At 31.5% G+C, this 12,734-nt stretch overlaps 1 protein-coding gene across 2 annotated transcripts; it reads right to left on the reverse strand.

Moving 5' to 3' along the window:
• Positions 1-8,707: 8,707 nt before the first annotated feature.
• LOC105424282 (esterase E4-like) lies at positions 8,708-12,262 on the reverse strand. Of its 2 annotated transcripts, XM_089072153.1 has the most exons (9): positions 11,979-12,262; positions 11,632-11,743; positions 11,437-11,571; positions 11,127-11,312; positions 10,827-11,026; positions 10,529-10,685; positions 9,379-9,711; positions 9,139-9,283; positions 8,708-9,047 (listed from the first exon to the last, which is right to left on the reverse strand). In XM_089072153.1, exons 1-9 carry the CDS (start codon positions 12,111-12,113, stop codon positions 8,915-8,917), a joined length of 1,536 nt encoding a protein of 511 aa, XP_088928279.1. In that variant the 5' UTR covers positions 12,114-12,262; the 3' UTR covers positions 8,708-8,914. The 2 variants fall into 2 exon arrangements, with proteins under 2 accessions (XP_088928279.1, XP_088928278.1); XM_089072152.1 differs by having other exon boundaries at positions 11,437-11,743; positions 11,979-12,258.
• Between the last annotated feature and the right edge of the window lie 472 nt (positions 12,263-12,734).

A 12,734-nucleotide genomic window follows, 5' to 3' on the forward strand; every position in this document is an offset into this window, starting at 1 on the left:
TACTTTTTATTTATATTTTATTTATATTAAATGTAAAGTATAGAAAACATATATATATCCCTATAGCCAAACCTGAAAAGACAGATTGTGCGCAAAGTCTGTTATAAATTTCTGATGCTAGAAAGGCAACAGATTGCTAACAGATTATGTAATATCTAACAATGTTAGCAAACTGTTATCAGAAATCTATTGACATTCTGTGCCAACAGATTGGCAGCAGAAATTGTGCAAATCCTGCTCTAGGCTGCCATCAGATTGGCGGCAGAAAACGAGCATGACTCGCACGATACAATTTGACAGGTCACGATACAAATGGCAGGATCCGCTCGATTTCTGCTGTCAGTCTACTAACATAGAATGTCAACAAGTTCTGTCAACAGAATGTGAGCAGAATAGGACCTCAGATAAAGTCAGTCTGCTAACATTTTCTGATTAAATCTATTACCAGTTTACCGACATTCTGCTACCATTTTGCTGACTGTATATATATATATATATTGGATACCCTTTATATATATATATATATATATATATATATATATATATATATATATATATAAGGGTGTCCCAAAACTCCCGCATCCGAAATACGCTACGTGATTTTTTATAAAAGCTAAAAGAAACAACTTTTTCCTTTAGCAAAATTGCGTGCGACGAGTAGTTTTTACAGTAAATCAAATTAAAAGTGACGAATGAGCGCGCGTATGTGCGTAGCGGTCAGGGCCGGCGCGCATTCTTTAGGCTTGGGACTTAATCTTTGATGACTTCACGTATTGTATTATTTAAAATATAATACAAGTTAACAAAATAAGTATTTGTATTCATCCTTTACGTAACAATTCAATAAAAAAATTGTCTGATTTCGTAGCATTATCTGGAAATAAAAATAAATATAAATTATATGGTATATGAACTAAGCAGTCTATTATTTTAATTATTTTTTTATTTTATTGTCGTATGTGTAATAAAAAAATACTGAATTTAATGAATACTTATTAATTATGTGAGTACGTAAATCACAAAAGTAATCACAAAAAGTCAAAAAATTGATTTTTTTATAATAATATCTAAATAATTTATTAAATTCAGTATATTTTTTTGTTATATGCAATTGTGCAGTAATTAAATTAATAGAATGCTCAGTTCATACACCATAGTGTTTATATTTATATTTATTTTTATTTCGGGATAATATTTTGTTAACTTTATCATATTTTAAACAATATAGTACGTGAAAGATTAAGTACCAGACTGCCCCGACCTGAGAAACGCGCGCCAGCCCTGACCGCTATGCACATACCTATGCACATACGCGCGCTCATTCGTCACTCTTAATCTGATCCACTGTAAAAATTATTCGTCGCACGCAATTTTGCTAAAGGAAAAAGTTGTTTCTTTTAGCATAAAGAATCACGTAATGTACTCCAAATGCGGGAATTTTGGAACACCCTGTATATAGTTCTTTTATATATATATATATATATATATATATATATAGAGGGTGTTCCGAAATTCGCGAATCAAAATATCATAGCAAGAAAATTCTCGAAAAAATAAGTTATTAATGTATTTGCCATTTTTTGTTCCGAACAGTAATTTTTGAGTTAATTTTTGAGTATTATACTTAAAACTAGCCAATTATAGATTACAGTTAAACGGAAACTTGTCTGCGTTGACAATATTAGTGAGCGCGCATTTCATGTGCTCACTGATATTAGACAAATGATTGTATGCGTAACGTCACTGAAATACCGCGTGTATAATATTTATTCCAAAATAATTAATGCTATAAACAAATATAACGAATAAACAAATAAGAAATAAATTTATAAGTAAAGTAAAATAAATTTTATAATTCGTCCGAGTTCATCACTATACATTGACGTACGATAATATCAATAAGAAATCTCAATAAGATTTGAATAACAACAATCAAAATATCACATAAATACGTGTTATTTTATAATCTTGCAATCTTGTTTACATTTATTAAAATATTCAGTTAATTAAAGATTAAAGAGAAACAGAAAATAAATGTATAAGATTACAAGATTATAAAATAATAGCACATAAAAAATTAAAAAGACAAGGGCGTTAGGAGTCAAGCGCAGTAAATGAGGCGCAAATAATTATCCGTTGAATTCTGTCTATATTTTGTGATTTTTCTTACGTTTCTGGATCCACTTTCAGATTATCTTCAGTAATAATTCAGTATAAATATATGCATAATAAGAATGACTTGAAGCGTATTAGTTCATGACTTCACAGATTCGCATCGATAAACGCAATAGTGCAATATCTCGAGAGCTTCTGTCCAAACAGTTCCACAGCTGATGTAGGAGACACTGTATGATCAATATCATTTTGGACCATTTATGATATATTGAACCAAATAAGTTTTTGATGTGTCAAAAAAAAATTAGAAGAACAAGGAACTGTTGGAGACTCACCTCGATGATATCACCAGTTATAAAGTTAATAAGAAGTATATAGATGGGAATAAATACTGAATATTGCAAAAGCATGGTCACAAATAAAAGAATAAAAAAATTTTTTAACAGAGAAATAAGATAAAAATCAGTTAACAAAAAGAACAAGTAAATATGTCTTGACTGTTTCGTGTCAATTATTAAAATGTAAAAAGATAAATAGCGCGGATGGAAAGTCAAAATTGTTAAGAAGAGCAATGCGGTCATACATTTATATATTGTTTATAACAGGGGTATAACAACTAAGAAATTCTGTTTACAAATTAATATTATTTGTTTGTCGTGTATTATGTAGCATTTCTAGAATTAAACGTTTATTGTAATGATTCTTTATATCCAGAATCTTCACGTTAGCCCAATCGAAATCGTGTATGTACCCTATGGTCAGTAATGACTGAATGTATAGAGGTATTCTACCTTATGTGACTTCGATGTTCATTAATTCTCGTTTTTAATTGTCTCTGGTCTGTAAGATGCCACGTAAGATGCATCGCAACCCGTGCACTGTAGCTTGTAATAACAATTTTTTTTGTCCAAGAGTAAAAGGGGATCTTTTTGTGCTCTAATAACATTATTTAATTTATTGATACTGTAAATCGCTAATTTAATTTTGTATCTTTCAACATATTTTTAAACTTTTCAGTAACTTTCACATAAGGTAAGGTAAACCAAAGGGTTTTGTTATTAACAGTGCATGTGTCGTCATTATTATGTTTCTTTTTACAATTATAAATTAAAGATTTGATTCTATTATTGATTGTTTTAAAAATAAAATCTAATTGATAGTCATTTTATAAAAGCGTTTTCACCACGAAATCGAAGTTCTTCTCATGAAATTGTAGAGATGTAAGAGATTGTGATGATGTAAGAGATAAAAAATTCTGTCTATCATGCTCATGACCGTACCCCTCTTCTGTGAAATGGGATGCTGAGACATAAAATTCAAATATCTACCTGAGAATGTTGGTTTGTGGTACCAATCGAATATTATAGGATTGTTTTCAACAATCGTATCTAAGAAATTAATTTGGCTACCATCGATTTCCGAGGTGAATTGTAATCTCAGATGTATTGAATTAAATCTCACTGCAATGTCATGGACGTAATCCTCTGGTACTGCCCTTAGAATGTCGTCCACATATCTATAGTAACATGGTGAAATCAAATGTTTCAAGCACTCCATTCTCTAAGTCTTGCATTATTATGTCAGCCACAATCGGAGAAAGTGATGAGCCCATGGGTGTTCCGAAATTCTTTTTATAGATTTGATCATCAAAACTAAAGAAGGTGGATTCTAAAATTAATCGTATAGTCCCCAGAAATTCATCCTTTGGTATTTTATTTTGGTATTTTACTTGGAGATAAAAACCCATTTGTTTGCTAAACATTCAATCGCCAAATCAATCGGAATATTGGTAAACAAAGATATAACGTCTAACGATATTAATGAAAATTTGTCTTCGATCTTAATATTCGATAATTTTTTGATCAGTTCAAAACTATTCTTTATGTAACTTTTATCCGTCGGAATCGATTTGGCGATGATCCTATTCAGAAATACAGCTAAATTGTAGAAAGGACTGTCTATTGATAAAACTATAAATCAGAAGAGACAATCAGGTTTATGAATCTTCGGAAGTCCATAGGCTTTAGGTAAAATAGCGGCGCTACAAAATAAGTGTTTGTATAGTGCATATAAAATCTAATTTTTTCCATCTTGTAAGCAATTTCCTCAGATTGTTGACCATTTTTTTGGTAGGGTTTTTGTTGATTCTCGTGTAAGTATCAATATCCGACAGCATACAATTCATCTTGCAAAGGTACTTATTTTTGTTCAATGCAACCGTAATGTTCCCTTTGTCTTTTATGATGATAACATTCGGATTATTGTGTAAAAATTCCTTAGTATGTCTCCTTAACTGTTCTAATCTTCTTGTGTGTAAAATATTTTTTTGGAAAGACGAGACAAGTGTCCGGAAAATGGGAATGGGACGATTTCTAATTTCATTTTATGCGGTAACGAGAAGTCTTTTAATGTTGTGTTCAATATTTTTAATCAATTCGAATGTTATCTTTTTGCTGTTATTGCAATGGAGTGCAAAATTATCTCCTAGTTGCAAAAAACCTTGTATGTCAGATGTCAACATTGTATGTCAGTATAGGAACATCAGATAGATTCAAAAACCAGTTCTAAGACTGTCCAAGGATGAGAAATCTGTAGGTTTCAAGTAAAGAGTGGGATTTAAGGTCACCGAGTTGATGTCAGGAATCTGTGGAAATTGAATATAAAAATCATTAGGACCAAAAAATTGAAATTTGTTGGAGCATAACATTTCTTGTGAATCAAAATTATTATTATTGTGATACTTGTATCTTCAGTAATAATGTATACGATAACTTTCCATTTTCTCAATAGCCAGCACATTTTTCTGGAAATTCTTTCATTCTCTGTTTTTTCGTAAAAAGACAGACTTCTATCTATTGAAAAAGGAATTGTGTATATTCACCGGTAAACATCGAGAAATATTGTATACAAAACGGAAATCTTCAACTTTACAAAATCAAATGTCTATAAGCGTCGTTAAGTTCCAAAATGCTAGTAATATATGATCTATTTATAATCTTGAATTTAAAATGTGAGTTATGAAAAGTGTTCTGCACTATTACGTAAATGATACAAGTGCGGTGGTGTTACGTCATGGTCTAAGCAAAATTTAAGAAATGTAACGTACGAAATGTACATTTACAATAAAGAGCATTCTTCCTATTCCTAATCCATCTCTTCAACAATACAACGCAATAAAATCCAAAATAAATCTGTATAAAATTAAAAAAAGAAAAGCAATGTGGTGTAGTGCGGTGTGGACAATATATAAACGTGTGTTCCACATTGTTCTTCTTAAAAATTTTGACTTTCCATCCGCACTATTTATCTTTTTACATTTTAATAATTGAAACAGTCAAGACGTATTTACTTGTTCTTTTGTTAACTGACTTTTATCTTATTTCTCTGTTAAAAAATTTTTTTATTCTTTTATTTGCGATTATGCTTTTGCAATATTCAATATTATTCCCATCTGTGTACTTCTTATTGTTATAACTGGCGATATCATCAAGGTAAGTCTCCAACAGTTCTTTGTTCTTGCCATCGAGAGGATAGGATCATCACTTCTCTGGAGTATCGGTCGTGAGGATTCGAGAGAGAATACATACACATGTATATATGTACATTGTAATATACGTATATATGTGTATCATATATGTGTATCATTATATTGTTGACATGTTATTCTAAACACGTTATTTGGGGTAAATATCATCACGTGCCTCGATAGTCGAAGGAAAAATGCCTGCCTGATAAGCAGGAAATCCAGGTTCGATTCCTGGGGATCAATCATGTAACTTTACGTGCAATTTTTCACTTTTCATTTTTCACTTTTTACTTTTCATTTTTCACACCTTGACATTTCACGTGAAACTTTTCACGTACAGCGATTATGTATGTAGCTTGGATGCGTGGAAATCATGAAACATAGGTTCATCAATCATGTTTCATTCAAGTTTTATAGCTAATGAAAATTATTTTATTGATACAGTATTGTAAACATCTTTTAATAACCAATTGTATATGTACTACGTACACTTAATCCTAACGCAGCCCTAATCTTCTCTAATTCCAAAGCATATTTATTAATTCCCTAGATTTCCACCTTTCCGCCATCAAGGTATATGGCGAAAAAGTTCACGTGAAAAATTTCACATTTTCACGTTTGAGAGAGTTACATGATCCTACAAAATCGTACATGATCGTAAGTTCACGTGAAACTTTTCACTTTTCACGTTTCCGCCCTAGGGGAAAAGTTATTATACATGATCGACCTCCTGGCTGAGGTGGTATTTTTTCGCAAAATAATTGTTTTCACAATTGGTTCGTGATCGGGCTCCGCCGTGACGCACACTCTCCCTTCTTATTTTCTTTTAATTTTTTTTTTTGACATATCAAAAAATTTACTTGGTTCAATATATCATAAATGGTCCAAAATGATATTGATCATACAGTGTCTCCTACATCAGCTGTGAAACTGTTTGGACAGAAGCTCTCGAGATATTGCACTGTTGCGTTTATCGATGCGAATCTGTGAAGTCATGAACTAATACTAACGCTTCAAATCATTCTTATTATGGATATATTTATCTACTGAAGATAATCTGAAAGTGGATCCAGAAACGTAAGAAAAATCACAAAATATAGACAGAATTCAATGGATAATTATTTGCGCCGAATAATTATTTACTGCGCTTGACTCCTAATACCATTGTTGACTTTTTAATTTTTTAATTTATAATTAAAGGAGTCCTTCTATCTTAATCTTTATGATAATAGCACGTTTTTATATTTTATATTTTGATTGCTGTTATTCAAATTCTTATTGAAATTTCCTTTTGATATTATCGTACATAAATGTGTAGTGATGAACTCGAATTATAAATTTACTTTACTTTATTTAAATTATAAATTTATTTCTTATTCATTTATTCGTTTGTTTATAGCATTAATTATTTTGGAATAAATATTATACACAACACGCGGTATTACAATGACGTTACGCATACAATCATTTATCTAATATCAGTGAGCACATGAAATGCACGCTCACTGTTGACGCGGACAAGTTTTCGTTTAACTGCAATCTATAATTGGCTAGTTTTAAGTACTAATATCTCAAAAATTACTGTTTGGAATGAAAAATGGCAAATACATTAATAACTTATTTTTTCGAAAACTTTCTTGCTATGATATTTTGATTCGCGAATTTCGGAACACCCTGTATATATATACAGGGTGTTCCGAAATTCGCATGTATATATTAGGTGTACAAAAAAGTTCTGAGCTTTTTTTTGTAAAATTCAATCTTTATTCAAAAACAAACAAAAAAATATTAATCAGCGAAATATTCCCCGTTTGCATCAACGACCTTTTGTCATCTTTCGGGTAGCTTGCGAATTCCTTGACGATAGAAACTCACCGGCTTCGAAGCGATAAAGTCATCAATGCATTTTCGTATCTCTTCAAATCTCACGAAATGTGTATCAGCCAAATGATGCTGCAGCGACCGGAATAGGTAGTAATCGGAAGGCGCCATGTCTGGGCTATACGCCGCGTGCGGGAGAAGTTCCCAGCCTAACGCAAAGATATGGTCCTGAGTCGCTTTCACAACATGTGGTCGAGCATTGTCATGAAGCAAGATCATTTTACGACGTCCTTGGCCAGTAAATGGCCTCTTTTCTTCTAATGCATCGCTTAAATTGGTCAATTGTTGTTGATAGCGGTCTGCCGTGATTGTTTCACCCAGTTGTAACAACTCGTAATACAACATACCTTTCCAATCCCACTAGATACAAAGCAAAACTTTCTTGGCGTGGATATTGGACTTTGGCGTCGATGTCGAAGGTTGACCAGGGTCAACCCATGATTTTCTACGTTTAAGGTTATCATAAAGAATCCACTTTTCATTGCCTGTAATGATTTTGTGCAGAAAATCTTTTTTCCGGAACTTTGAAAGCAAAGTGAGTGCAGTGTCACGCCGACGATTTTTGTTGTCTTCGGACAATTCATGCGGAACTCATCTGCCTTCCTTCTGAACCTTTCCCATCGTATGTAAACGTACGGAAATGGTTTGCTGCGTAATGCCAAGCTATTCTGCAAGCTCCTTTTCAGTTTGCGCAGAGTTTATATCCAGCAGTGCTTGCAATTCGTCCGTTTCAATCTTTTGAGAGCGTCCAGCACGCGGTTCATCTTCAACTGAAATCTCCTTGGCGAAATTTTTGATACTATCTTTTACATGTAGTATGACTTACAGCGTTCTCTCCATATGCAGCACAAATCATTGCAGTGGCTTCAACAGCATTTTTTTCAGATGAAACGCGAAGTGGATGAAAAATCGAATATGCTCTTTTGTTATTGCCATCGTGAACACTACTGATTGTTGAGGTTATGTGCATCAAACGCCAAACCATATGGCATTTTAGAAGGCAATGTCAACGCTTTAAAACCATAAAAGGGTGAGAAGATATATAAAATTTAAATTGTTATTTCGGTTGTATGAAATCTAAAGCTCAGAACTTTTTTGTACACCTAATATATATATATATATATATATATATATATATATATATATTACTGCTGATCAATGGGAATCAATCATGTAACTTTACGTGCAATTTTTCACTTTTCATTTTTCACACCTTGACATTTCACGTGAAACTTTTCACGTACAGCGATTATATATGTAGTTTGGATGCGTGGAAAGTAAAATCATGAAACATAGATCATGACATCATTATAATTATATATATATATATATATATATATATAAATCTATAGGAATGTTACAGCATTTACAGGATTTTTACAATGCTGATTCTCACGACATGCTATCATGATCAGTAATTATTTCAAGTTGAAGAGTATCGCTAATATTTAAACAATTAAAAGCATCCTCTGTTGCAGGTAACCAAGTAATAGTTACATACTGATCTAAGATAGGAGTGGGATTCCTATAAACATAGGAAATTTTTATTTTATTTTATTACAATCTTTTCTATCAATATCTTTTCGTATTACATAGCTTCTAAAAATCGTACCTACCCTGTCTTTGCAAAATTGGTCCACATTCTCGTAAGAATTTCTAAAACTTTCCGATCTTCTGTACCTATTGTCGATGATTCAGGATCATCAACTTTACACTTAGGCAAGTAAAAAAGATATGTCAAATCATCAATATGGGAAGCTCCTAAAAATAAAATTTTTTGTAAAATTAAAAATTGTATTTAAAGTAAACAGATAAAACTAAATTTTTGAGTAAAAAAAATTTTGTAATACATGTACCAATTGTTGTAAAATTATTAATATTATTTCTAAGCATAAACTTTGTTGGAGTTATTTGACTACCAACATAAGAAAATTCATAGAAATAAGTCGATACTTGAGTTTTTTTTCTTCTTTTATTCACAAAATTTTTAATAGGAATTTTAAAATGTATATCACTTAGCCATCGTATAATAGATGGAATACTTTCTTCAGTAAATGGTTTATTATGAAAATATTGTTTAACTCGATCTGTCAACTGCATTATCTTTACAGAATTCTGCGAATTTATAAAATATTCTATGTATCGCGATATATTCGCATACATTATGTTTAAAGTCTCCTGGCTGGTATCTATTAACAAACAAATAATCTACGAGTTTGAAAAAAAATCACATTAAAAATCATTGTGTGTGTGTGTGTGTGTGTGTGTGTGTGTGTGTGTGTGTGTGTGTGTGTGTGTGTGTGTGTGTGTGTGTGTGTGTGTGTGTGTGTAAGGAGTGTATGTGTGTGTGTGGGTGGGTGGGTGGGTGGGTGTATGTGTGGGTGTGTGTGACACACGCGCGCGCGCTATTAGAAATCATGTATATAGACACACATAAGATATCTGATTCTTAACAATACATTGCTTATGTGTATATAGAGCGAGTGAAACTGAGCAAAAAATCCTCTACAATTTTCACAATTAGTAACAAGTTATTAATTATCATCGAATTAAAAATCGAATTAGCGCGTATTCATTCGGCTCATCAGCAAATGCAACGTGGTAAAGTGCAATCGTTCAACACGCATTCTCGATTAGTACGAGCGAGATATTTAAACGTAAAATCTACGAATAACAGATATCTGCTTATAGTGCATACTTTCAAATATTTCATCACGCTCCTACCGCGAACGCAATTTGAACGTTTGCATTTTATCGCTTACATTGGTCGATGAGCTGAGCGAATATGCGCTCATTCATGATCTTCAATAATTAATAATTCGTTACTAATTACAAAAATTACAAAATGATAGAAGACTTTTCTACTCAGTTTGACTCGCTCTATTTGCACACAAATGGTGTATCATTAGGAATCAGACACCCTATAAAATGATGTATTTTAATATATATAATCTATGTGCAGATAATATATAATATTTAATTATAAATTTATTAATTTTTTTATACCTTTAAGAAAAAAGATATATTCGTGAGATGTATTACCAACCATGATTGGTATATTATTATCATCGTCAAGTAATTGAGAAATAGGATATGGAAGAACAGGTCTTTCTGCTTTATCATCGATTGTAGGTCCAAATGGGATAAAAATAATACGTGCTTCCTGTATGGAACATATCTTTTGAATGATTAGCAAGTATTATACATAACATTTATTAATGTTATGCATAAATCTTTGCATAATGTATTACGGTGTAGTGTTGGGCATAAAATAAAGAAGAAATATATAAAAAATAATTTCCACCTCTGGAGTGAGAACTCTGTATTGCGTTTCAACAATTTTGGCAGCTGGTACTGTTCGAAGAAATTCAATAACTTTTTTAGGATCTTTAGAATCAACACCAAGTATTGATGCAAGTTTAAAAGCATTAGTGTCTGAATGATTTATTATCGCCCAATCACATGTGCTTATACCGCTCTGAAGAATAGCTTTCTGAAAGAGACCTAGCAGTATAAAAGAAAAAAATATAGTAAAGACATAATAATTAATATCTTTAAACAAATTATTTTTTTATCATTATTATTTATTAAAAATGTTATATACCTTTAGATAGTGGCGATAACATTAAAAAGTGCGTGCTAGAGCCACCAGCACTGGCTCCAAAAACAGTAACGTTGTTTGGATCTCCACCAAAAACTTCAATATTTTCTTTGATCCATTTCAAAGCAGCAATTTGATCTTTCAAGCCTTGATTTCCACTTGCTACCTTGTGATCAAGATTTAAGAAACCTTGAAAGATAAATTTAGAGTACATATCAGAGGATATGTGTACTATATCTTCTGCAAATATAGTGATAAGAAAACTCTTCAAATGTCTCAAAGAGACATGTTCTTTTAGGAACACAAATCTTACCAAGAGCACCAAGTCTGTAATTTACAGAAATTAGAATAATGTCTTTCGCCATTAAGTAATCAGGACGATAGTGAGTATCATTGCCATTGCCCTCGAGATAGGCTCCACCATGAATCCAAACCATAACTGAGTTTCCTGTTGTTTGATAAATATTATATGGTATATAAATATTAAGATAAAGACAATCCTCGCTACCAATAACTGTCTGAGATGACAATGCTCCAAAAAGCTCCAATTGTGTACAGACATCACCGGCATTTCTGGAAGCATCTCGAATACCTTCCCAAGGAGCAGGGGGTTCGGGATCCTGATTTTGAATAGTGAAATATAATCCAATATCAAGTAAAATGACATTTTACATTATAATAATCGCAAGTTAAGATAATCAGAATTAAGAATTTATTATCCTTGATATGTAAATATGTTACAATAAATATTTTTAATATCTTTAATATTTTTTATTTTAATAAAAATTTAAAGTAAATATTTTAAACAGAAATACCATATAAAGATAAATCAAAAATTTAATAATAGTAAATTACCTTAAATCTTAATTCACCCACTGGTGGAGCAGCAAAAGGTATACCTTTGAAAGAGAGATAATGAGAACCAAGAACATTTTCTTCAAAGATTCCTTGTAATTTTCCTTGTACCACCGTCACGATTGGCCTATCCATGATATAAAAACTGTTACGTCTTATTCGTCTTATTATAAGACGAATACTGCTATCTTTGAACCAGCTACATCTTTTATATATATACAATTTAGGTAATGAGATGTAGATAATAACGTAAAATAATGATAAGCGATATGCTATACTATATATATACATTATTTACATCCCATTATCTAAGTTGTATATATAAAAGATGTAGCCGATTAAAGATAGCGGTATTCGTGTGTGTGTGTGTGTGTGTGTGTGTGTGTGTGTGTGTGTGTGTGTGTGTGTGTGTGTGTGTGTGTAAAATAAAGTATACCAATTTATTAATTTTTATATATTCGGTTAATATCATTTTCTTTGTTGATGAAGGCTCTATGTAGCCGAAACGTTTAATTTTTCAATCTTATGTTATGTTAACTTTTGATGTACGTTATCAATAAATATTTTAATTATTAGTTTAAACGTTACTTATTTTTGCTCGCTTATCGGACTTCTATATATCGGACTTATATACTTATTGTTCAGTTGTACGACTTGAATATTTTATCATTGCATGTAATATTTAAATTGCAATAATATTTTTATTAATAGATAATTGATACGTCAAAATATAAAAATCAACAAAAAAGTATCTAT

Source organism: Pogonomyrmex barbatus, unplaced genomic scaffold, assembly GCF_055798465.1.
Source record: "Pogonomyrmex barbatus isolate J1 unplaced genomic scaffold, ASM5579846v1 scaffold13, whole genome shotgun sequence".
In the NCBI taxonomy this organism is placed as follows: domain Eukaryota; kingdom Metazoa; phylum Arthropoda; class Insecta; order Hymenoptera; family Formicidae; genus Pogonomyrmex; species Pogonomyrmex barbatus.

Excerpts from the sequence above, each read along its gene's own strand:
- LOC105424282 (XM_089072152.1), bottom strand. The coding sequence starts at position 12,113 with ATGGATAGGCCAATCGTGACGGTGGTACAAGGAAAATTACAAGGAATC. Across the intron at positions 11,313-11,436 it reads TTACAGACTTGGTGCTCTTG|GTTTCTTAAATCTTGATCAC; the intron begins GTAAGATTTGTG and ends TTATCTTTCAAG. Across the intron at positions 10,686-10,826 it reads ACAGAGTTCTCACTCCAGAG|GAAGCACGTATTATTTTTAT; the intron begins GTGGAAATTATT and ends TGTTCCATACAG.